The sequence below is a fragment of the Esox lucius genome, chromosome 2, assembly GCF_011004845.1.
Source record: "Esox lucius isolate fEsoLuc1 chromosome 2, fEsoLuc1.pri, whole genome shotgun sequence".
Classification (NCBI taxonomy): domain Eukaryota; kingdom Metazoa; phylum Chordata; class Actinopteri; order Esociformes; family Esocidae; genus Esox; species Esox lucius.
Window position 1 is genome coordinate 14,609,922 of NC_047570.1, and position 27,555 is coordinate 14,637,476.

Consider the following 27,555-nt stretch of genomic DNA (forward strand, 5'->3'; position numbering starts at 1 on the left):
GTAAATGGGATGTTTTACCCCACTATCGGGGCAAAATGCCCCTCCCAATGGGGTAAAAGGCCCCCTGTTTTTTTAGTTTTTGCCCCAAATGTATTCCATATTTAAGTGTCAAAATCGTTCTGTCAATGTAATCTATATAATTGAAACAAATTAAATCTTGATAACTGTATTTAAATGAGTTAACAAAACTAATTAACCTTTTATTGCACATTCCAATATCCAAAGGCAGAAAGCTATGTATAACATGTATTACAATTTCAAATAACATTTGATGAATATTCCCCCTGGGGCATTTTGCCCCAAAAGAGACAAGGCATTTAGCCCCAAGCACGATCACCACAAAAAACAGGATTGCTTTAAAAAATAATTATAATTTTTTGCCGGACCGTGTAAGCGGAGCCGGCTAAGAAGAGTGAATGTCTCTGACTGACTGACTTGAATCTCATCACAGTCAAACAAATTATACATTAGGATCTGTTCCGGATAGACAAGAACTTCACTGTATACCACCTTCAGTAGCTATGTTGTAGTAAGCCTAAAATAAAACAGTTTACAGTTATATTGCAACTATTTTTGTTGGATTTTCTAGAAGTACGCCGTTTTTTTGGTTAATATAGGCTAGCTGAAAACCCCTTCGGCAGTAAAAGAGTAGGGGTTTCCACAATTCTCTCGTCTTTTTAATTGACGAAAAGGTTATCGTTGGCTACTTTGATCATTATTGTATCAATGTCATTCACAAATGAAGGAAAAACAAACCTTTTTGTGCCATGAACTGAAATAGCTTTGGTAGTGTATAGTTTCTCGCTAGAAATTGCTCAATTCTTATGACTATTCCAAGTAGTAAGTTAGTAGATACTATTAAGCCTATAACTGGCTAATAAGCTGTTAAAATGACCAGTGGCAAAAACTATACATTGCTATTTCTGGTGGAGGTAAACTTAATAAGAAACATTAGTCAGTTTAAAACAATCCTTAATGGTGTCTAGCTATATATGTTTAAACTTGGTGTGATGTTAATGCATGACAAAATGATCTAATGTTGAGATGCTATACCGACACTGGGCATACAAATAGGACCGTGGCATAATGGTTAAGGATGCCGCCTCTCAAATGAGAGACCTGGGTTCAAGTCCAGTGTGTGCCACAACAGTAATCACTTTTAATTGCTGGCCGGCTGAACTAGGATTGCCTGGTTCCTTTTCTGGTTTCTCTGAACAAGTGGTTGGATAACTTTCCATAAGGCCTTCCTATTGACATATAAAAAATCTGTTTAGATGTCAAACTTAATCATGTCACATTAAAATGTTTTCTACATTATAAAAAATGTGATAAATTTATGTAAAAATAATTTTACTTGCTCAGTTGAGGTGATTCAACAATATTTTCTAAATGAACAAGAATAGTGGAAACCAAGGAATGTGTGGAAATAAAATGTGCCATCATTTGATGGAAAATTACGGGGGAGCATTTAACCCAGGGAGGCGTTTAATCCCACGCCATCCTACACTATACTAAAAACGTGCAATACAGACATTGTTATAGCTAGGCCTTTACACACACTGAGATTGTCTCTTTCACTGCTTCTGTCAGGCATGCTTTCATTTTAACAAATACAGCTAAAGATATCTCGTATTTAATTTATCTTGCACAGGTTGGGTTCTGGCTATGAGGGGTCCGTGTTGAATTTTTCATGACAACCAAGGTCTCTTTCCCCGAAATTTTTTGAGAACCACTGGTCCATGCTCATGATAGGAAATAGCCTAAAAGTGTATGCTTTGAAGGTTGAAGAATTCGGTAGCTCCTTATTGAATTCCTTCATAGTGTTAATTTTCAAGCTTTTGGCTTTAGGCTTATACTTACTTTAACACAATACATGTGTTAATACTTTAACACAATAGATATCATTCTCAATTTTGAAGTACATTTTTTTTTTATTCAAATCCTTGCCCCAGTCTGCAACAAATAACATGAAAACCAGTAAAAAAAAATGTCCATGTCTGAATGTGCTGTTTGACTGAGGTAAGCCATTTTAAGGTGGCTACCATGAACACGTGTTGAAACATGACCAACAGTGATTTGGAAGTTGATGTAATCATGACCAGCTGTCAATTTAGCATAGAGCTCAATGTGCTAGCCTACTGTGTTGTGAAAAAGTATTTACTTCCTATCTGGTTTCCAATATTTTTCTTCTATTTACAGTTATTCATCCTTTATTTCTTGCTCGTATCCAGGGCAAATTAGTGAATGCATCTCTATGCATACTGGACAAAGTGAAACACTCAATGTCTCTCTGTGAAAACATTGCTTAGGAAGAATTTTGACCCACTCTTCCATGGTAGACAGCCTGAACTCTTGGTTTTTTGAGCAAGAACTAATTGTTTCAGGAACTGCCACAACTTCTCTTATACCAAAAATATAAAATATCAAGAAGTATATTAAAACTATTTAAAAGATGTGTACTTTTAGATTTTCTGAACTCACTTCCTTGTTTTAATCCCTCGCACACCAGAGGGGACAAAGTGAAGTGATTGGCCCAACTGTATTTTGTCTACTGATGGAGGAGTTTTTGAATGGACATTAGTGCCAGTGTCAAAATTGGTCAGCATACTATTGAAAGGCTTATTTACTGTGTGTGGTTTAATGTGTCAAGTTTCATAATGTTTGGGTTTTTACTAGTGCATGATACTATGTGATTAGGACTCTGTGTCGTGCAGAAAAACAAATATAAATTGGACCTGATATCTCTTCTCATTCACAAAGGAATATGCATATTCACAAGGCTTGCATAGCATCTCACTCTGTTGAATACAGGTGGTTGACATGAAAACACTATTGATTATTCAAATAGGCATTTGGCAGGGGTTTGACTTTGCATGTGGAATCTGACATTGTGTAAATAGAATTTAGAGGGAGCCCTCTACTGCTCTGAACAATGACTCACATTGTTACGGCAGAAACATTAGGATGTCGCTGTATTACAGATACGTGACGGTGCTGCCCTCATGCTTTGATGTTCACAAAGTAGAGGGCAAATTTTAAGGGATTATTCTAGTCTGCTGGCCTGGGAGATCAGCCAGTTAAAACCAGCAGTTAATATATATATCCACTCTGGCCATAGGCCCCCGTTCAAGTTACGCTCAAAGGTGATGTGAAACCAGGCGGTTCAACAGATATAGAGCTGGCTGCTGGAAGAGAGTAGGCCTGTTTTCCGACTAACACCATTAATCAGAGCAGGAGAGGTGTAGCAGAGCACAGAAGAACTGTGGTCTGGCTATCGTGGTCTGGCTCTTTTATTAGGAGAGAGGGCTGAGCATGGGGGGTGGGGAGGCATTGTGGAACGAGAATTGGTCTGCCCTTTTTTTTTGTTTCCTCTCTTTTATCTTTCCTGTCATTATGTCAGCTCTGCAGTATTTAATGACAGCTCATCTCTTGTGGCAGTTTCAGGTTGCACCACTAAAGGGGGAGGGGGACAGTGGAGGCAGGGGGACTTTTTTAATGGCATTGTCTTCAAGAGGCTGGAGAGATGTCCTCCCAGATGCCGCAAATACCGTTCATTCATTTTAAAGATAGATACAATGGGTGTGCATCTATGATATTTGTGTCTAAATACACTGTGCGTGTTGAAAATAGATGTAGACTTTAAGTTAAATTAAGACATAAAATTCTAACAGCACAACTTGCCAGCTATTGACATGGAATTATTCAATTTGCCTTCCAAGAATGTCCTCTATAACAGCACTCCCTATCTGTGTCAAAGGATCATGCTGTTAAGATAGGGGGCGGAGAGAGTTTCTGTGTTTAATGTCATTGATGTATGTGATGTGACCTCGCCCCTGCCCTAAACAGCAGAGTAAATAAGTGTCAAACAAGGAGATGAATAAAGGCATTGCTTATAGTGTCGCCTGGTCGGCTGAGTGTTCTTGGGCCCTCGGCAGACTTCTCTCTCTCTCTCTCTCTTTTCTTAGTCCTGTTGAAGAATAAAAGCCTGCTAATTGACCTTTTGTATCCCCCGCCTCTCAATTCAATTCAAATTTAAAGGGATTTATTGGCAAATGGGAAATATTTGTTGACGTATAAGAGACGAAAAAAATACTTAATGACAAAATGATGAAAAGAAACATCAATTGAAAGTTTACTTTACACGCAGTTATGTGTAGGATTAAAGCATTTTCAAATGTTATTTCAATAGCTATGTAAAGTCTTATACAGATGTGCATATAAAGTATCTCTCACTCACTCTTTCTCTTGGTAATTCTCCAGTGATTAATAGATTTTTAATCACGCCTGCAGACCGTGCCCAGGGCGGTGTGCGCCCAGCAGGCAGTGAAAGCTGTTTCTGGCAGTTGTATACCCAGAGAGTTGAGCTAAACGCTCTCTGATGCTGTTGTAGTGGTTAGTAGTTTTAGCCCCAAAAAAATGTGTGCACAACTATGACATAACAAGCCATAATAAACAGCTTGACAACATGTCAATTATAAGTCACCTCCAAATAGTTATTCAGTGAGTAGTTTTCACACCCAATGCATGTTGTCTGTCAAAATCATTGTTAACATTTCTGGTTAGAGAGCTCGCAAGAAATACATTTCAAAACAAGACCTGGTGTCAATGACGAGATACACTGGGCAGAAATGAGCCACCTGTGCTTCCCTTCATGGCAACTTCTTGTCATTTGTCTGAAGTTGTCAGCCAACTCGTATACGCAGGTGCTGGTGGTTTGCTGGTTTACCCGTTGTTTCTGTTTGTCTTTCTCGTCTCCTTTCACATTGTCAAGGGAGACCTGACCGATAAAACCAAGTTTAACAGCATTTTTGTTTTGTTGCCATATTTACGTCAGGGAAAAGTTTTAACTTGTGTGTAAAAAGGTGAAAATGTCTCAAATCTTCAAATGTGATGTGGGGCACATTTCCAGCAGATACTCCCTGCTGCTGCTGAGGTCCAAAGACAATGTCTTGCTCAATGTGTATTTGAGTGGAGTACTTATTGGAAGTGGTTATTGGGAAGGAAAACCTGTCATTGGGAAGAAACTAAAAACATCTCCCACTGGCAATGAAACCATTCTACTATCACCATAAACACTTGTTCAATGGGGAACACAATGTCAGTTACTAGGTAAACAAAATGTAAATGTAATTTAAATTAAATGTAAAAAAAAAATGTTAGAAGCCTAAATTGGCTCTGAATGAGGCTTAATTTGCATTGTAGTGATAACAGACAAGGGGAGTCAGGGGGTGTTGAGCTTGTTCTGGGAGTATGAGCCTCATGTTGCACCGTTAAACTCACCCCTGCTGGCTTCTGTTGCTCGCTACTGCCCAAACATTAAGACCCGTTTGTTGAATGAATGCTGTTGCATAATTTAGCTGTCTCCCCAGCAACACATAATTCAGGAAGTGGGAAGCTTGCTGCACAGCTGCCTGTGATGTGATCAATGGGAAAAGAATAAGCTAGGTTTTGAGCATAGAGTGAATGCTGGCCCTCATTTATGTCTCATGTATAACAAATGAGGAAGACATTGTGTTCAGCAGATGTACTCCACTATGCGTTTTTAGAATGGTATGTGAAACCTATACAGCCTCAATGTACTGTATGTTCTGGAAAGGCTACTGGAAATGCAGTGTTTCCTGTAGGGTTTTGTTTGTGCAGCGGTGGGATTTGGTGGCTATGCTCTTGACTGCTAAGAACATCTTTGCCATGAGACTGACAGGTGATTATGCTCTTTTAATGGCAATTTCCTGAAATACTACACATTCTTTCACTGGACTGTGTGGAAAATACAATTCTAGTGTTAAACACATTTTCTACAATTCTGCACAGTTTGCCTTGGCTTATGCTATGTACTTATTAGGGGCAAGATAGATCACAGTCAATGCTGATGGTGTCTTATGTTTTCAAATAAATACCTTACTACGCTTCCTAAGCAGTACCTAACCTGTGGGTCAGTTCAGTGAGGCTTATTGTTTTTCAGTTGTTTCATACTGTTCAGTCAAACTGACCCAAAATTGTGTTTCTGTTATTTGCCATTCCACCACTATCTTATACTTTTCACATTGATCTGCATTTGCTTCATCTTCGCATGCCTTGATTTTGTGAAAAGTCACATTGAGACATTGTGTAGATTTTGAGAGTTTTTGCACCGGTGCTGCCGTACAGGCAAGATACATTTAGCACCTAAACCACTTGTAAGCAAATAATCACTTCTGAAAAAAACAATGTGCATGACTTTACCTACACATTGGTTTTATTACAATGTGTAGAGGAAATGTTTTTTTCCACCATTATATATCTTGCTGGCTTCAGATCTCAGAGGCACAGGTACAGGTGTTCCAGATCCATATGACCTGGTTATAGACTTCAAGTTGTCTTGTTCTTATATCGCTTCCTGTGTCACGGAGAAATGGTGCAACCAATGCTGACAGGTATTGTACTGTGTGAGGGGTTGTAAGTTTGCCACAACTACAGAAGATGGTTGGCTGCATGGGATTAGAGAGCAGCCTCCCAGTGGCAATTCTGCATTTATCTTTGTCATAGATATTTTGTGGAAAGGCAGTTATTTTTTCTTCTTACTTGCCAGATTCCATAGTCAAGACAATTCATTTATCTATAGAACCATTGTGCAACGTGTTAAACGTCTTAAATGCATAAATGGCCTATGTGAAAATTGTTAATTGGTTCTACAGTTTTTGTTCTGTAAAAATAATCCTGTTTATAATGTTAGTGTACACAGTCTTGTCTACCCTAATGGATATCTTTTCAGATGGATATCTCTTTGTGGCAATCCAAGAATTTACTTTTTATAAAGGTATTTTCAGACTGACACATTGGTAAAGAAATGTCAAGCCCTATGAGGGCCTCCAGGATTGTAACTTATAATTTTTATTTGCTGTAAGAAAATACTGGGTTGGATTGTGGTTTAACCTTTGGTAAAAGCGATCCTGCTGTAAAAGGTTTATGTTTATTTTAAATGAGCATTTGCAAGTTTTGCGGCTTGAGCTTATTTACACTTCCATATATTTTCCAAAAGGTATTAAGAAATACTAGGGACGCAAAATCATTTTGTTTGGTGAACTTACAGAAACCACTCTTGAGCCGCCACAATCAGAGGTTGTGTAATACAGAATATCTGAAAAGCCACCTACAAGATATTGCTGTGTGAAGAGACCGTTTGATTGGTGCTGCTCTTAGTTGAAACAAGTAAACAATTGGTTATTCAAGAAATGAATGCTGAATACAAAGTAAAAGTATATGCTTTCTAAAATAGCCTCCCTTTAGTGGCTATTTGTATATGATATGAAATGTGGTTAAATCAAACATCTAGTGAAAAACTCAAAATTGCTCATATTAGCAACTGAAAAAGGTGGAGAAATACCTTATTTTAGATAATTTTAAGATTGGAGGCTGCTGCAATAATGGTTATGTGGCCCCTGGTTAGATGTCACAGAGCTTACGAAAACGCTGTGGGGCTAGGGTACTACATTTGACAGACAATTCAGATTTCAAGATCTTATTTACATACATTTTACTGGGTCAGTTCAGGTAATATTCTAATTTGCAAAAGGGCAAATAACTGCATAATTTTTATTCGGCCCATATCTGCGATGTTGGTAGTTATTTAGCAGCAAAGCCAAAATGTCTTCTCAACCCATCCAAATCAACATCCTTGTGTTTTGAGAACTGTCAAATGTTGACATGTGCTGCACAGAAAACAATGTTTTCGCATATATATATCTGTTTTGTTCCAACAATTTGAACATTTCAAGCCAGTCAGCGAAAACATTGCTGCATATAGATTTATACAGATGCATTACCAACTAAGCTAACGATTGCATAACGATCCCCATTTTTTCAGTTTCAGCACATGCTTCTGGAAAGGTCTGTGCAAAGCCTTGCTGTTCAGTGCTTTCTATTTTCTTTTTTACTTGAACTGTCGAACTTTAGCAACTAGGGAATAACTTAGTGATTTGTCGCTGTTTAGCATTGCTCTTTCGAATAGAGAAAGTCAGGTGTCTTAAGGCCTATTTAGACTACTATTCTTGTTTCTAGATGAACAACATTTCTGGCCTGATCTGTTTTGTAGATGCATTTCTTTACTGTTGGTGAAAATTTTAATGCTTGCATACTACTTTCCCAAGGTCACATGGTAAACTTTCCTCACAGTATCACAGTATCTAGTGCTGCAAAGATGGTTGTTCTTCTGCTAGGTTTTCCCATCTCTGCAGAGAAACCCTGAACCTCTGTAAAAGTGGCCATTGGGTTCCTGCTCTCTTCCCTGACCAAGGCCCTTGTTGCCTGCTTGTTTGGCTAGAGAGTTATAAAAAAATAAGTATTGGTAGTTCCAAAAGATTTCCATTTCACAATGATGAAGCCCATTATGCTCATGGGAATCCCACTATGCTCCTTTACATGTTTTCGAAAAGTTTTTTTTGTTACCCTCCCAGATCTATGCCTCTACATAATTTTATCTTTATGGTTTACACTATGAGTACAGCTTGGTTTTTGCTCTGACACGGTCTGTGAATTGTTGAAACTCATAAATAAATGGATGTACCTTTTCTAAATCAGTGGTGAAAGGCCACAGTATGAATGAGGTCAATTTAGAGTGTCATGGCAAAGGGTCTGAATACTTATGTTTGAAATTTCTGTTTTTCTGTAAATTTGAATTTAAAGTTAACTAAAAACATGGTTTCGCTTTTTCATCATAGGCTATTGTGTAAATTAATGGCAAATAAATATGTAATCAATTATTAAGTATATAGCAGAACAAAATGTGGAGCAAATGAAGGGGCCTGAAGCCTCTGTGTGTACCATTTTGTCAGTAAGAACGAAGTAACTGGCTTTCTATTATTTTCTACTTTTCTGCTCTAACCAGTCCACATTTATAAAAATGAATGTATTTATATCCATAGTTTAACTGGTTAACTATAATAAGGCTTTTGGCAATGTAGCATTTCTAACTCTCAGCATTGCAATGCCCCACCTGAAGGAAACATTCCAGGCAGAATTAAAGAGTTAAGTCTTCAAACTGTGAGCATTCCCATCCTTGCTATTACAAGAGGCTGGGGGCAGGGAGTATGTCTCTCTGTTCTGTTTGTCAGGGCTGTAATTGGTGATCTTTTAATTTATTTCACTCAGTGTCTCAGGAGCTGTAAAAGAGAGTGAATAGGGTGGATCTGCAGGGAGAGACACTTTTTGTCTGGGTCCCAAAGGCCACATCTGCTACTAGGAGAGAGCCCTCCTGGTGTGGTTGGTCTGGTCTCCACTGGGGGAACACCTCACTTCTCATTGCTCCTCTCCAGGTCTATCTCACTGACTGGGTGACTGACTGACTGGCTGCTTGCTCTAGAGTCAATGTGCCAAAAAAAAAGCTGGTCTGACCTGATCTTGGCCTACTTGGCTGCCAGTCTTTGACAAGCCTACCCCTCATGTGCAACTTGAATATAAGATTGTTGCCTGTAAAAAGCAATTTTTGATGTTTTTATGATCCCCTTTTAAACTGCCTGATTTGTTTCTCTTTGTTGACATTTAACTTACAGACATTTCTGTACATCCCAAGGAGCAAGATACATTTGTCTTTGCCCTTATGTTATGGTGTTAGAGAGGCGTCTTTCACATATTCAGCATTAGGACTGTGCAGACTGTTTTCGTGTTGGCCCCAACACATCTTGGTTCAGACAAGGGCTGGGCAATATGACCCAAAACTTACATCATAGCGTATTCAAGATTTTGGTCGATGAGATATTAATGATAATAAATGTATATCTTTGTTGTCATTATAATCTGAAAATATACTTTAAACATACAGCCTTTTGTTTTCAATATTTTTTGTTAAAGCTTAAAGTTAAACGTATGAGATCAAGAACGAAAACTGGATTTGTACAACTTTTAATAATAGTATTCTCTAAAACATAAATTAAAAATCTGAATAGTGCAAATGCAACAAAACTGGTGTGCCACATTATAACAAAATCCCCAATGAAATATCCTTTCTTATTCTGAATACATTTCTTAGCAGGATTAGCAATATCACGCTAGCAATGATTACGCTATTTTTATTATTATTATAATTTTTTTAAATGTAATAATATTTATAGAATTATCGCCAGCCCTAGTTCAGTGATTTCTTGCCGTAAGGTCTGGAAAAGCTTCTTGGAATCAAAGATACCAGTTTTTTCTGCATTGTGTAGCCTTATTGGTAATGGCTGATATAACCTGTAAGTTCTTACTAGGGAAATAAAAGTAGGATGTGATATCATTTTGAACTGTCATCTATGCTTAATTTACATAGTAAATTATCGCAATGCTAAACACAGTATGCCACCCATTCAGTGAGGAAGGTCTGCTGTGCGGTTGAAACCTCCAGCAGTTGAAACCTCCAGCAGTTGAAACCTCCAGCAGTTGAAACCTCCAGCAGTTGAAACCTCCAACAGTTGAAACCTCCAGCAGTTGAAACCTCCAGCAGTTGAAACCTCCAGCAGTTGAAACCTCCAGCAGTTGAAACCTCCAGCAGTTGAAACCTCCAGCAGTTGATGCAAATGAGTCTGTTTGGGATCAGCCCTAATGCGCGTCAGCACTCCGAGACACTACCACTCTCCATCTAATTGAATTACACGGCGAAAGTTCTGACATGTCAATACAAATAGTGCACCGCCATTAGGGTTGTCACACTTTTTTCCCCCTCCCAAATCGACCCAAGAGAATTTACTTATTTGGCCCTTAATAGAAACTGACCTTCTGATGGCTGGTGTAATCTGATCAGTCAGTAGCAACCACAAGCCCCACCCACTCACCCCTCTTCTCTCTTGCTGACTTCTCACTCACTACCATTCTCCTTCTCTTCCTCCTCTCCATCCTGGTTTTCATTCATTGTTAACAACCAGATCCCTCCCACTTTGGCATATCTCAACACCTGCTCTTTAATGCCCCCCCCCCTGCACGCACACACACACACGCGCACACACGCACGTGCCAAGACAGAGGAGAGACAGGAAATAACATTATTAAACAAAGACATCCACCATCGCCACCTCCAGCTGCAGCCAGAGAGCCAAGCCGCGGTGAGCTCGTATATCACAGCTGAGCCTCATCATCCCTTCTGTTTATAGTGCATCCATCTCCCTGGAGAAAGTCAGTGAATTCTCACTAAAACCACTGGCCACTTAGAATCCCGGGTCTGTCTCAGAGTGTGGGGTGAGGTGTGGTGGGGTCCGGGTCGGCCGGGTCTCCTTGTAACCCTGGGGTTCTGACCCGGGGCCGTCCTCTGCTGCGGCTCCGTGGGAGTGCAGAGTTCAGTTGTGAAAGGTGTTTGGCTGCTGTTAGCGGCTGTCTGGGCCGTCTCCTAACCCTGGCGTTGGTGGTTTGGCTTGGGTCCAGTCCAGTGGCAGACAAGCAGGCCCTGAGCTGCTAAATGACCCGCTGTGTCAGAGGCCCTGGGTAAACAACAGAGCAGCACAGCAGCTGATTGGAGCCTGGCACCCGGCCATACCGAGAGGCAGGAGGCGTGGGAGGGGGGGGCTACTTCCAGTGTAGCCTCTCCGCTCCAGCGGCATGTGCAGACAACCTGCTCACCAACCTCCTGCGTGTTATACAGCGGAGCGGCGTGTGTGGTCGCGTTGTAAACCTGTCTTCACGATGGTCCTGAAAACGTAAGCGCCATTCTGATCACCCATGCTTGCTGAGCGGGGCCAGTGAGAGATTTGCTGTGAAAAATGTCACGTTAATAAAGAGCCCTACTTGGAATGTACTGGCCATGAAGTGACGTCAGCTCAGTATCGCGTTTGTCTGACAGCCGTTCTGAACCTGAGCCCCATGCACGGCCAGAGGTTGCCCTCATCATTCCCACTAAACAGGCAACTTCAGCACATGTTTAGTTGTCTTATTATTGACCCTTACTGTTGTCATATTGTTAAGACAATTTGCAGCAAACGTCACACACCTGCTGGCTCGCATGGCTCTGTTCTGTGCACATAAATTTGCCATCTGTTTTTCCTAAATTAGGCTACCAATGTTTGTAGTCGGGACAAGCTTTAAAATGTTGCCTTTGCCTCTGGCCTAGATTATGATAAACTGTTTTGCTTACAGTAATCTTTGTATTCCAAAAATAAACAACTCCCAAGTTTTGCTTGCTCTTATTCCTCAACAGTGCAGGTGGGAGAGACACCTTGTGATTGCGTTGAAACTCTTAGTAGCTGCGTCCACTTTGACGAGGTGATTGGCCTCTCAATCAAAACATGTTTTTGCATATGATCTAGAGCGTTTTCAGGTTTCACTATCAAACAATGCATCAAATTACTGTGAAGGAAAGTTGGGTATAAAATTGGCAGTTGTTTGTGATGTTTTTATTCAGTCATGTTAGATGAACTGTTTTGTCTTCATCTAATAAGGTTCCCATAATCACTTAAGTTTCTTAATTGGTTATGCATGTGTTTTTCATATTTCCTATTTAAAATTAACAACAAAAAAGGTTAAAATAAGCTATAGCCATATGGGCCAATTTCCACAAGTGTGACGGGTTAAATTAAATGTACAGTAACTGATTATAAATTAGGATGTCACTTGATTCTTGTTTGCTAATCTAGTTAATAGACAATCACATTCTAAATAGAACTATGAACCGTGTCGACTGGAGTCAATGATCTCAAAAGCTTTGTTTGTAAATGATTTAAAGGGTTGATACAATTTGAACTATTTACTTCAAATCTTCAGAAGTGGCATAAATATAAAAAGTCTTAACTAATCAATCTGCATTGAATAGTTAAGACTATTTTATTTATGAATAGTGTGATCTAAAGAATTCTGTCACACACCTGATAAGGTCCAATGAAAAGAGTGGCAGATCCTCCCCTTGTCAGACCTGTGACTGTCATAAACAGCTGCAGCAGTTTGAAATGGAAGTGTTGCATCAGATATTTGCTTGCTCCCCATTTTACAGAAGTAGTTATGGAATGTTTTGACAGTCCTACCTAAACATGCATAGAATAGGGTACTTTATTTTTGTTATCTGAAAATCAAGAAAATGTAGAGATGTATACTGACTTTTTTTTAAGGCAGAAAGATACAAAATAATTTTGCCAATGTTTCACTATTTAAAGAATTAATCCCCTCAAATAAAGGTATTTGACAAATATCTTGCTTTTATTTTTGAACACTAACTCTTTGCCGTACTTTTTCAGTTTTCTTAGTAAGGGTGTAGATGACACCCCTGAAAGACGTGTCCAATAATGATTTTTACATGAATTACATCAAAGTAACTATATACTAAATGTATACAGAAGGTAGTCATTAGCATTTTCATTCAAGTTCTTTGTGGCTTTAAAGCATCCTCACAGTAAATTCAGCAGGTTTTGATTTCACAAATATATGAATCGTTATTCCCTTATTTAGTAGAAACTAAATTTTTCGAACTACCGAGTATGTTTACATAAAGGACGTACGCATTAAATTCTTCACAGTGGAGCTACATAAATCCTGAGAGCTTTGTTTTCACATGCCACATAGTAACCTCTGCTACTCAGAGCTGTAACTAATAGTAATATGCAGGCTGTAGGAACGTATTACTTTCCACTTGACATGTGCATGGCTGTTAGTAAGGTTAACTGTTAGGAGAGAATTTCAGCTTGATATAACACCTCACCGTGCGTAGTGTACTAGCTTGCCGTGTGAAGGGAATTTTGTGGGAATGTTCAATAGAGCTGTTTCAGCCAGGGATCTGTGTCTGGGTTTCCCTCTGCTGCCTCCCTGGTCCCTGGAGATGAGCTTCAGATGTGTGACGGCCAACTTAAGGCAGAGGCCTGGTTGGATGAACCAGGGATGAAAAGGGAACACAGTCGCTATCAATTAGCCTGTAGCTAATTGTGAATATGAGTTAAACCATATACTTTAGATTGGGGGGGGGGAAACTTCCCGCTAGTTGCTGTGACATTAGGAAGAAAAACTTCTGTTCTTAATGAGACAATTTTTTTTTATATCCCCGCCAGATAAGAATGTTATTTTTGCATTAAACAGTAGGGATTTTGGCCATGACCCCTTTTCATAGCAATTAGAGTAGATGTGGTTTAGTAGCAGAAAGGCCTTTTGTTTATCTCTGAATGTATCGAATTCCTTTGACTCTGCAGTATAATTAGAATGTGAATAAAAGTGTATCAGTGCTGCATGAAGTCTACTGCTACCATTAGCACAGGGGTGAAGTGGATGGTTTGCTCTTTGAAAGATTGGAGATATGCAATGTATTTTTAGCCAACGCTTTTACCCCAAGAGAAAATCTATTAGCTCTAATAGACCTCCATAATATAGCATAGACCAGGGTTTTTAACTGAGCAGCCTGGACTTTAATGGCATCAAATAAGTGCTGTGCTTTTATACATTTGATGTACATAGAATCTAGTCTTAAAAGCTCACACTTGTTGTTGTCTAAGATTTAATTATCACTCTGTTTCTTTTATGTGATCCCTCTGTTGTTTCCGCACTTAAAAAAAAAATTGTCACTGTACACATCAGGGAACAAAACATTGAAATGTCATTCAGTTGATATGAAATTGGGAACTGAATCTCACATCAAAGCGCAAAAGCATTAGTTAGGTTGGAAAATGACATTTGAGCCCTCCCAGTGTTTTGAGATTCAGTCAAGCTCCTGTAGTAGGGTGCATGTTTGACCGTGGATGTCATTTCACTAGGCTGTTTGCTCTAGCTTTGAACCAATGAGTGTGAACTTCTGGCCACTGCAGCTTTTAAACATTGCATTTGTGTGAGGAGTGGAAAGGGGAGAGCAAGCAAGAGGTTGGGGTAATGGGGGAGGGGGTGTCTTTCTGAGGAATGTGGTGTCTTGGTGAAAGGGCCAAAGCTGAACAAATGCAGCCAGTTTATTTGGTGGGCCAGACTTACTGGTCACCAGCAGTATAAATGTTTACCCAACATTCATATAACGTCCATACACCCTAACGTTCTTTGTTATCACGTCTTTGTCCCTGAAGTGACTCAGGATCTAAAGTTGCCATGTATGAGGTGAAAAAGTTAGTTGGTCAGTAAGTGTCTGGTTTGTCCTCTCTTCGCTCTGTAATTGAAGTGATTCATAGAGGGAGTGGTGGGCTACCCTGGGGCCCACCTACCTATCTCGGGCCTCTCTTTGAGGTGCAAGGCAAAGCACAGGATGGACAGGTAGCGACACGCTTTCCCCTCTGGACGTTGGGGCCCCAGCTACCCGCCACTTTGTCTGCTGCTCACCAAAGAAAGACGTCTTCCTTTCCTTGAAACATGACTAGACATTCAGAGACAGGCAGGCTGGGATCAGGCTGACAAACCTGGTGGTTTTATTGCGATGCTATTAGCTTTTTCTGCATTGTTACAGTTCTAAATGTGAACAGAGAGCGTTGCTTGTTGTGTGTTGAGGAATTTCATCGTATGTTCCACAGTTGGCAGTGAGATTTACTCCCTGTGCACATGGAATCATGATTAGTGAGAGCATAGGGCCAGCCCACCATGAGGTCCTTTACAGCAGTTATGGGATAAAGGGCCTTTTCCGCTCAACCCCCCTCCCTGCCACAGCGAGAAGCTCTTTAAATGATTCCCGCAGAGAGATACAGCCCTATTATTTCATTTGGATTAAAGATTGCTGCCCCCAGCATAGCATGTTTTTCTAAGTATGCTGAGAGGGCAGTTTGACTGATGGTCATAGGGAAGGGGTTTTGCAGCTGTTGGGGGACACAAAGCAAAAGCGTCCACACAGGAAGAGTTCAGTAACACCAGGTCCTTGCTTTAAATTTAATCTGCTTTAATCCTTGACTTCACTTCACATCCTGTAATTAATTGACAAAGCAAATTACTTTTTTACTGGTTCGCAATAGTGGAAAAAATATTTAACTATAAAAAGACTGGGAAACATTCACTGGTGTATATTTAAGCTTGGACGTCATGGTTAGAACCATACATGTTTTATAATTCCATTATTATGTTGTATTGAGCTGACCGGAAAAGCACATTTGCAGGTTTCTTGTGTTAGCATTCAGCTGGTTTCAAGTCTTGTGGCATGCTTAGCCCAGAGACAACCTTGAATAAGATTAAAGTACCATCCATGTCTGCTTTAGAGATTTCCCTCTATCTTCAGTCCTGACAGCCAGTAATTTTAGAGGAGATGATTAGTAAGGGGAGTGTGATCTAGACAAGCCTGAAAGATGGGCACCGCTTTGCTCTACCATTATTGTGATGTTCCATTTCTGAGTCTAGATTTAGACTGGAAATTAAGATGTTGGTGTATTTTAGTAAACTATATGAAAAATATAATCACATTATAAACTCAACATCCTCCAGTTGTTTTGTAATCTGGCACACGCACAAATAACTACCTTGCAGCTCTTTGCGCGTGCTGTTGGCCAGAAATTTTGCGCGTCACTCCAATAAAGAAGGCAGCAAAGGATAACTTTGAGCAAAAAATAATGTACATGTTTCAACTCCTATGGAACTCCACTGTCTCGTCTGTCTTAAGTTCCCGGCTATAGCAGAAAATTGTGGGTCTTTTTACAAAGGCAATGACAACTTTTGCTAACATTCTCTGACCAGCCATGCTAAATGCGAACAGCACCTGGTCTGCTTGACAGCCACGCGAGTGGCTGACAATCCGTCTTCAGGGCCCTTGACCGTACCGGTCAGGTATTTAAATGCAGATGGCTGATTGCACGACTTATAACAACCGCATACCTAGTAACTAAGAAGGACCAGCCGTTCCCCCGGGGATGAATGAGTTAGTGTTTTGTTTAAAAGTCAGATGTTTTGTTGACTTATCTTAACATTTTTAAATGTGATGAAATTGTTTTATGTATCCAGAATGCATTTCATAAAGGTTAAAACATGTTAAATAACAAATGTATTTGGTTATATGTTGTAATGCTGATAACTTAGAAGTTTTGGAAGGAGGGACAGTGAAAATGATTTTGGGGCCAGTAAGTTTCAAACCCACTGGCTCCACTGGACCAGTGGATGAAAATGTAAACGTTGAGCCTTGCTGTCTGCCATTGTGGACTAGGTCAAACTTGGAGAACAATGGCATTTCTACAGCCATGATCTACAGGCTACGGTTACCATAGTGATGTTGGGAGAATGGGTGTGGTTCTTGGCTTAAGCTCACTTGAAAGCCTGTAAAACTTTTTTTTAGGTGTTTTCTCATAGATTCAACAAGACCGGGACAGGTGTTTTCCCATAAGAAATCCTCCAGCCCTCAACCTGTTCATTGTGTGTGGGTGAGGTCAAAGCAGACTCACAGCGATGATGATGGTTCCCTGCTCATATAGCAGTAGTAGATGCCTTAGGATGATGAGTATTGACCTGTGCTGTGAGATTGCGTCCGGAGGGGGCTGGGGATTTCCATGTTTGCACATCCAGAGCTATTGATCTGGCCTCGGTTCGATCGTTGGCCAGGCCCCTGGGGAAGAAGCCCCGGCCTGTAGCATGACTGTAGGAAGGACTGAGTCTCCTGGAGATGTGAAAGCTAGGGCCAATGGGCAAGTGTCGACTTCTGGGGTCTGTAGCTCAATGTGATTGTGACATGTCAGGGAGACGTGCCTCTGTTGATGAGCCCCGGCCTGTTGGAGTGCAGGATGCTGCATGAGGTGCTGACCCTGGGGGGCCAATGTATGGAACCAGATTATTAATTTAACTCCACCCAATTGTGCCATCATAGTGTAATGGAACTCTCCAAACTACCACACCACTGCAACCATACAGCCAGTCACCAGCTAATGATTCCTTGTCTCTCTGACCTTTTCAGTGTTCTGTTATCTACTGCATGACAATGACCTGAATGAATGGGAAACTTGCTAGCAGTGTACTACAGGTTGACCTGATGTAGTGTGCCTGTGTAGATCTGCTGTTTTAGAAGATTTGCCCAAAGCCAAGTTTTCTCTTTTTGGTTTATTTCCTATTGCAAGCAAGACATCAGGAATCCTCTGAGTCCTACCTACTTGTAATAATGAAGTAGCTTTGTGTCTTGGGTCCTCTCTGGGACAAGGAGAGGAAATCACATGATTAGTTTATTGCAAACTGGCCTCTTCATCCAACAGCAGCTGCTTATCAAATTGGAGAACTGCAGTCAACATCCTGAGCAATAAATATTGTCCCCTCCCCCTTTAGAGCTTCCTACCACCCACCATTAACCCTTCCTGTTCCAACACGCCTGGTTCCCTCCACCAAAATGGAGTTGTAATTCCAATCATTTTGTTTTTAATGGCTGCATTGTTCTATTTTCTCTGATCAATCTTTCTTGAAATTATAGGTGCCGAAGTATACATGAATATACATTCTCAGCTTTTTGTTTGTAGGTATGTGTATACATATGGGTTTTTCAAATTAGAATTGACAATGCATTTTCAATTCCCCATTCAAGTCCACCAAAATGTATGTCTTTTTAGATAAGAGAATCTGCTACAAAGACTGGGAGGTCCAAGGCTAAAATGTTTCATAAATCATATTGTGACCAATTTGCTATAGCATGATGAAGCACCATTCATTGAGTTTAAAGCATTTTCTTATACTTAAGCAGACAAGATCTGCTACTGCAGAACCTTAATCTCATCCACACCTAGCATTCAATGTTTCGGAGGTGGCAATCTAATTGTTACAACTTTTCCAGTCTTTTGATGCCCATGTCCCAACTTTTTTTTAAATGTGTTGCTAGCATCAAATTAAAAATGGGCTTGTGTTTTTCCAAAAACAATTACAAAAAAATCTGTTTCAGCATTTGATATGTTGTCTTTTCACCATTTTCAATTAAATATAGGGATTTCCACATCATTGCATTCAGTTTTTATTAGCATCTTACGTAGTGTCCCAGCTTTTTTGGAAACGGGGTTGTGTATATCAAATGGTTAACGCATTGCCATAAAACTCAAATACCATAAGGTCTGACAGTGTTTAACTTCTTTAAGGTAAACCTTTCCTCCTCGGTCATAATGGGTCAAATGTGTTTTCTCTTCAGGTTTTCAGGCATCACAGTCATGCATCACCTGTAAGCCGTGCGATATAGGTCAGATTTGTCCATTTTGTGGTCTTTTTTTTTTATTCTTCAATGTAAACATTTTATGTTCTTCAAACTATTTGGGTCATACCCAACTTTTCACTGGTGTGGCCTCTGCCATCTTTCCCCCTTTTTGATAATGAATTTAAAATTAATGTTTTATTGTCAGTACAATCAGTCACTTGTAGAAATTGTGCTCAAATTACTTGTTAACATTAAGTGGAAATTTAATATTTATACAAATAAAGGTAAGCTCTCTACAACAAAGGGATTGTATGTGGACATGCCTTCTGTCATCGTTTTCCTGTGTCCTGATAATATTTGCAGCAACATCTTTGGAAGTACTGGATTTCTTTTCCCGGTATTGAGGATGTCAATTTTATTTTGGTCCTCCTAGAAACACATCTGTTGTCTTCCTACCCGCATCACGCACCAATTATAATAGGTCCACTTACCCTCCAGCCATTAAACTAAACTTCAAAAATACTTTGGTGGATTTTACTTGTGCTTTAAATCATTACTTTTATATACTGATACACTTGCACTGTATAGGACCGTATGTAATTTCCCAGCATGGGGGTGGGAGTAAATATTCTACATGTGAATGGCGAGATCTACATGCATCTGATTGCCGTTTCTGATTGATCTAACAGTTATTTTTCTTTGTTCGTCAACTGCAGAGGTCTTTATGCGATTGATCAACTCAACCGTATTTTCTTTCTTTTTCGCATTATCATCCTGACACTTAAAGCATACTACCTAGCGTTTAGTGCTAGTACAGTATTAAGACATGGTCTTTTATCTGGCTCATCCAGTCAGTTGTGTATGGCCATAATGTGATTAGTGCGCCCACCGCATGTCCAGTAAACCTGCTAACAGCATTAATCTGAGACACCAGGAAGAATGAGATATACAGTGAGAGGTAGCCTACAGATTTATGTTTTACAATATGGTCAGCCTCCTTACACAAATTTGTTACACACACTTGCTTCAGACCCTCAGAGGTAGTACCCTTTTGTGTGTCCTAAAATGTGTGTTGTCTGTTGTTTAAATGGAGGTTGGAACCCTGTTTGTGTCGCAGTGCTTCAGTATGATGCAGGTGATAGTGTTTAGTTAATAGGGGTGAGAACAAATATTCGAACTGTCGACATTTTGACAAGGATGGCATTTATCGACAAGTTAATCGAAATTTCTAAATTTACAAAAAAATCTGTAGTTCCGTTTGACTCACTTGGCGGCAGTAATGACGGGTTATTTCTTAATCTGGCAAATGGCCCAGTACAGGAATTTACCATGGATAGCTGTAGCCTACCGGCTGAAAAGGTTTTCTCTGCTGCGGGCCTGATAGTCAACAGACTATGTAAGCCTACTCGTCTACTCCCAGATTTTCTTTTCTTTTTGTTCATAAATTTTATATAATTTAACAGGGATATTTTTTATTCGCTTGAACACATTGATAGGTTTGTTTGATTTAATGCAGACTGTAATGTAACTCTGTTAGTCTATATTTTCGGTGTATTTTCATTTGGAAAGTATAGTTTTAAGGGACTGTATATAAAAAAAATACCTGGCTAGATTGTGTAATACATTTTGTGGTTATGGCCAGAAAAAATTGACACAAAGACGTTAGCTAATGTAAGTCAATTCATACATATCTCTGCACAAATTCAAGGGAGACGATGCATGTTTTTTGATTACATTTATTGTTAATTTGCAATTGTAATTAATCCAAAAGCTTGTAGTAATGAAAATAACTGACATTCAAGAGAGAGTGTCTAACAGCGTACCAGGTAACTGACATTCAAGAGAGAGTGTCTAACAGCGTACCAGGTAACTGACATTCAAGAGAGAAATAAATCACTTGTTATAAAATACTAACGACTTGACAGGCCTGTGCATTAGGTTATTTGCTGCTCCCGAGAAAAAATATCTCTATACCCCTAACGTATAACATCGCTTTTGTTGATTGTTGTGTTTGCACCCAGTCTGTTCAAATAATGCACAAGTGGATTAAGCTAATTGGCTGCTATTGCTGTTAGCTTTTGCTTGGGGCAATGTATTTAGGCAGTGTAGTTGCATTGATTGTTAACTTATTACATTTATTTCCATTAATTGTAATGTATTAACAATAGAACAAGCAAATGGTTATTATGGTTGTTCATTGTTAAACTGCTTTTATAATGGAACAAATGCATGGTTATTTGATGGAAGACCAATGAACATTTAAATTGTACCAGTCAACTGTCTGTATTGTAACATACCTAGTAGGGATGTGCATTGGACAAGATTCTACTGTCCGAGTAGTATTATTAGAACCAAAATACATGTTTTTAAGAACGACCAGTACAACACAAGCCATTATGCCTCGTGTTGGGGCAAAGGAGTGGGTGTTGATCCCATGAACATTGGCTTAATGGCTGTTCGGGTGACAAAAGAGCAAGCACGCATATGGAGGGAGCAGTGTGGTAGATGTGCAAAACTCTGCTGCAGAACTAAAAGACTGTATTAATCAACACATAACATTGAGTTTATTGAATGGAGGAGTCTAAAGAAGCTAGTTAGATAAGCTAGCCAACAAAATTTTGTGCTTAACTCAACTTTTTCTGAACTCTCAACCACCTTAGATTCCACAGCCTAACTTTACTTAGCCTTTTGTGGCCAAATTATTTCTCCGTAGGTAACATTAAGTAAATACACTCACCTAAAGGATTATTAGGAACGCCATACTAATACTGTGTTTGACCCCCTTTTGCCTTCAGAACTGCCTTAATTCTACGTGGCATTGATTCAACAAGGTGCTGAAAGCATTCTTTAGAAATGTTGGCCCATATTGATAGGATAGCATCTTGCAGTTGATGGAGATTTGTGGAATGCACATCCAGGGCATGAAGCTCCCGTTCCACCACATCCCAAAGATGCTCTACTGGGTTGAGATCTGGTGACTGTGGGGGCCATTTCAGTACAGTGAACTCATTGTCATGTTCAAGAAACCAATTTGAAATGATTCGAGCTTTGTGACATGGTGCATTATCCTGCTGGAAGTAGCCATCAGAGGATGGGTACATGGTGGTCATAAAGGGATGGACATGGTCAGAAACAATGCTCAGGTAGGCCATGGCATTTAAACGATGCCCAATTGGCACTAAGGGGCCTAAAGTGTGCCAAGAAAACATCCCCCACACCATTACACCACCACCACCAGCCTGCATAGTGGTAACAAGGCATGATGGATCCATGTTCTAATTCTGTTTATGCCAAATTCTGACTCTACCATCTGAATGTCTCAACAGAAATCGAGACTCATCAAACCAGGCAACATTCTTCCAGTCTTCAACTGTCCAATTTTGGTGAGCTCGTGCAAATTGTAGCCTCTTTTTCCTATTTGTAGTGGAGATGAGTGGTACCCGGTGGGGTCTTCTGCTGTTGTAGCTCATCCGCCTCAAGGTTGTGCGTGTTGTGGCTTCACAAATGCTTTGTTGCATACCTCGGTTGTAACGAGTGGTTATTTCAGTCAAAGTTGCTCTTCTATCAGCTTGAATCAGTCGGCCCATTCTCCTCTGACCTCTAGCATCAACAAGCCATTTTCGCCCACAGGACTGCCGCATACTGAATGTTTTTCCCTTTTCACACCATTCTTTGTAAACCCTCGAAATTGTTGTGCGTGAAAATCCCAGTAACTGAGCAGGTTGTGAAATACTCAGACCGGCCCGTCTGGCACCAACAACCATGCCACGCTCAAAATTAAATCACCTTTCTTTCCCATTCTGACATTCAGTTTGGAGTTCAGGAGATTGTCTTGACCAGGACCACACCCCTAAATGCATTGAAGCAACTGCCATGTGATTGGTTGATTAGATAATTGCATTAATGAGAGATTGAACAGGTGTTCCTAATAATCCTTTAGGTGAGTGTATATGCCATCTTCCCTTCAATTAGTTAACTTTCATCCACTTGCTAACAGTAGGCTATGCTGTATATATTGTCTGTATATATATATCTGTGCCCATCCCCAATACCTAGTATGTAACATAGTAGGCATCACAGTATAGGCTTGTGCTAATCTGAAAAACTGTCTTCTTCAGGTGTTTGTTTTTTCACTACCTGTGCCCTAAGCTGATCAAAAATACCAACGCAACATGCAACCATTTTTAAGAGCCTATTGAAACTACAATAGTTGTTTTGAATCAAACTAGCAACAAGACACTCTTACTGCACCTTATGGCCAGAACTCTGACTTGGAAAACCTATCAACTCAGTGACAGTGTTGTTTACCTTATACAGTGGGAAGAACAAGTATTTGATACACTGCCGATTTTGTAGAGGTCTGTAATTTTTATCATAGGTACACTTCAACTGTGAGAGACGGAATCTAAAATAAAAATCCAGAAAATCACATTGTATGAATTAAATAATGAATTATCCGTTTATAATATAAAGAACTGTATTGCAGACGCAACTCTGGCAACAAGTCTTGTTCATCTAAATAACAATATTCTAGTGTGAAAAATGCTTTACGATTTTACTGTTATAGTTAAAGGATAAATGATAAAAGGATATCAGTCATTTAACAATTTAATTAGGCCCAGATTAATGGAAAAATTTACTTCTTTTATTTATAAATATTTATTTTTATTTTTAAATGTCAGACATTTCGGTTGCTTTTAATAAATTCTGCCAACATGCCCAACAAATCATAAAACCATCACAGTGTCAGTTCAGGACAAGATTGAGTCCTATTACGCCAGGTCTAGGTCTCGTTGGAGATGGCAAAACTATCACAACTACAAAGGGATACCCAGCTGCAAGATGGCCATCGACACAAGTCTGCTAGAGGATAGAGGCTTAATGCCTTCTATTCTCGGTTAGAACAGTGGCGGAGCACCTGCTGTTCCGGATGACTGTGATCTTGCTCTTTGCAGCTATAGTAAAACTGTTAAACATGGCCGCAGGGCCGGGACGAGTACCAAGGCACATACTCGGAGCATGTGCATGCTACCTGACAGCTGTCTTCACTGACATCTTCAATATCTTCCTGACCTTGTCCATTCAAACCATGGTGCCTGTGCCCAAGAGTGCAAAAGCCACTTGCCTAATGTATTACCATCCAACTAATATTTATAGCCATTAAATGCATTGAGATCCTGGACACCCTTCCATTCCCAGTGTCCCAACAGATCCATAGATGAGGAAATCTCAGTTGCGCTCTACAATGCCCCCTCCCTCCTGGACAAGAGGAATACCTATGTGAGAAGGATGTTCATCGACTACAGCTCAGCACCAACACCAAAATACCCTCCAAGGTCATCACTAAGCTAAGATCCCTTGGACTGAATACCTTCCTCGGCCACTGTAGTGCCAGGACAACAAGATGAAGGAGCTGATTTTGTACAACAAGCATGAGGGTTGAGGACTCCCCCATGCACACAGACTGGGCTGAAGTGGAGCAGGCAGAAAGCTTCAAGTTCTAAAGCTGAACAATTGAGAGTGATTACCAGGCTTCATCACTGCTTGGTATGGCAACTGCACCACCCGCTATTGAGATGCTTTAGAGAGTGTTGCAAACCAGGTCCAAGCTCCTGTCATCCATGCCCTCCCATTACCCCAGTCAATGTTAGCTTCTAAACTATGCTATAAGACTTATAAACAAGACTGACAAATACATTTCAAATGGCTAACCATCTGTCTTCCTTATTGCACTATTTTTTAGTATTGACTTCATCATATTTTATTACATTACAGATACTCAAAATAATTTGGTGTAAGGTGACCTTAGTTTTGTAAAGAAATTTAAATAAATGTAATGGTTGCATAAGTATTCAAGCCCTTTTCCAAGTTACACAAATGACAGAAATTACGCAAATAAAGAAGCAGTTACCTTACCTTTGCCCTCTACCTGTGAACCTACCTGTTTATTCTGTGAAAAATACAGAAGTTGAAGAGTAAGTATGCTCCGTCAACCATATGAACACCTCTGTATAACACTGGCAAGTATTGGAGGTTGTCAAATAATAACATTGCTCTCGGTAAAATCTGAAAGCATGTGTGGAATTTGTCATAAAGCATTAGAATAAGCCAGTGATGTTGGAAATGATTCAGCTTTTTGTCCCCAAATCTAAGCATTTTGTGTGTCACAAACCTAACAATGCCCATGCCTCAGGACACACCTTCACTAGATTGAATTATGGTGGTGGCAGCATCATGTTGTGAGGATGCTTCTTATCAGCTGGGACTTGGAATCGTGTTAAACCTTTAGAAAGATTGGATGGAGTAAAAGGCAGGGAACCTGCTTCGATCTGCTAAAAACAAAGCAACTTTTCAGTGGCTTAACAACAAAAAGGTTAATGTCTTACAGTCAGTCCTGATCTCAATCCCATTGACAACTTGAGACGCTACTTCAAAATTGTTTTGTTTTGTACAATTTGTAATTCAGTGATATGAGATAATTGGTCAGGGGTCTGCATTATTTCGTGGGGCACTGTGTGTGTGCATATGTGTGTATACACAAACGCAAGCACCCATACAGGTGTGTGTATATATATTGACTTAAAAATGTTTTAAGTCAATAATTATTAGTGGGACTCGTCTTCATCTCTATGGCAGGTTGCTGAGCACAGTTACCAGTCAGGTAGTCAGTGGCATAGATGGGACATGGGTCAGAGGGCAGGTGGGTTGACCCAGACCCTGGTTGTCTGACTTTCTTTCACACAGACCTTTGTTCCCTGGGATGTCAACGCACACCTTGACCCCTGCTCTCAGAGAATGGTGCAGGGCAGAAAAGTTCTCATCAGGGGTGGGTGGGTGGGTGTGTGTGTGTGTGTCAGCACATATCTGGGAGAATGCAACAATTCAAGGCCAATAACCCAACAGTCATTTTCCAATGCCAGTAGTTGTTCCATATGTATTCTACAAAGGTAAAAGGGGTTTTAGTGGTAGTTAGACATACTGGTACCAAACAAAACAAACGGGTCTGTGGTGACTGTCGGTAGCAATGTGACTGATTTTGTGAACAATGTATAGCTGTAGATTTTGTGCTCAACAGTTACTCAATGTTGGTTGATTCACAAGAAGTCATTTGGCGTGATAAGCAATGGCAATATATTGTGAAAATGTCAACTAAATGTCTTCATGACGACTCTGGGGCCTCACTGTTATTTATGAGATACTGTTTGCAGTGAATGAAAACAGTGAGTTTCTGCATGGTCACAATCTTAGTGATCTTTATAATCATTTGTAATAGTTAATCTTTAACAAAAGCCACCAAATAGTATGCAGTAGTGTGCAAGGGTCGATTAAACATTTTCTGAACTATGTTGTATGTGCACTTTTTTCGTGTTCCTGTCCTAATCTATGTTACTTAGTTTGACGCCCAAAATGTTTGATAAAGAAAACCACAATATTTTGTTTGTAAAAGTTTTCTTTCCCACTTGTAACTTAAAAACCGCATCAGTTGGATGTAATGAATCATTATGATTTGGGAGCTAACATCAATGTCAATTTAGACTATATGGCCATTGGCGACCATTAGGACATAGATCTACACAGTCCCAGTGAGTGAGAGGCTGAAGATGACTGACTTTCTCTGTGCCTTGGAAACCTTTGACCTCCTGTTGCTGATTTTCAGGAGTGCTGTTCTGACCAATGAGCTGGCTCCCTGTTGAAACAGGATCCGGTCCTGGAGCTTTTACCAGCGCCTGTACTCCCTACACAGACTGATCTTGTTTTGATTTCCGATGCTTTTATTGGGTTGGTCTTAAAGAAGAAATTCCTGTTCTGCACATGCTTTTCTTTACCTTTTACCCCTATTTTCCTTTAACTTCCCATCCTGTGGGGGGCAGTGCCCCCCCCCCCCCAACCCATCTCCCCTATGATTCATCCCCCCCTTGTTAGTGCTACTGACCAGACTGTTTGTCAGTCTTGTTACACCCCGTGAACTTGGCCGGCCTACTGCAGCTGCGTTTGGGTTAAGGGACGGGGGGGCTGAGGTCTCCAGCTGGGTCGGAAGCCTGTTCTGGGGGAGGGGGCGGGGCCAGGACTGGACCCAGATGCAGATGCTTTAGGTCAAATGGAGATGTTAGGTGGGGGGGGGGTAGGGAACAGGAGACTGAGGGACACACTAACCCTCATGCATATACTCCTGGATCCAAATGAATGCCTTGTGTGTTTAGCTGGGTGTACTGAGTGTTCGTTCTGTGGTCCCTGTGCAGAATGGAAGTGCTGCCTGGGCGGATGAGGCTGACGGTGGAAGAGGAGGAAGAGGAGAGGCCTCCAGAGACTTTGCTAAGGTACGTGTCTGGTCTGGGGCACATTATGGAGGATCCACAGCACAGGCCCTGCCGGTCATCAAATACCTAGCTGGCAGTAAAGAATGTTATTCATCTCATGGAAAAGGTCACCGGTCAGCATTTATACAATGAACCCTTTTTTTTTTGTAGTAGTGGTCACTTAAAGATACTCCCCGCTTTCCTTCAGTGAGGAAGTTAATTAGAAGCCTACTCAAATAAATAGAAACACATAAAATGTGATGTAATCGTGTGTTTTATATATGTAAAATAAATGTCATGTTT

The 27,555-nt window shown here is 40.2% G+C and overlaps 1 protein-coding gene across 2 annotated transcripts in view; it reads left to right on the plus strand.

Annotated features, from left to right (window-relative positions):
- The window catches only part of LOC105015725 (AT-rich interactive domain-containing protein 3B), a 57,693-nt gene that overhangs the window by 5,205 nt on the left and 24,933 nt on the right, over window positions 1–27,555 (plus strand). For both annotated transcript variants that reach the window (XM_010879077.3, XM_010879087.3), the window contains exon 3: window positions 27,196–27,273. In XM_010879077.3, the coding sequence (XP_010877379.1) occupies window positions 27,196–27,273 (78 nt within the window). The remainder of the gene's footprint in view (window positions 1–27,195; window positions 27,274–27,555) is intronic.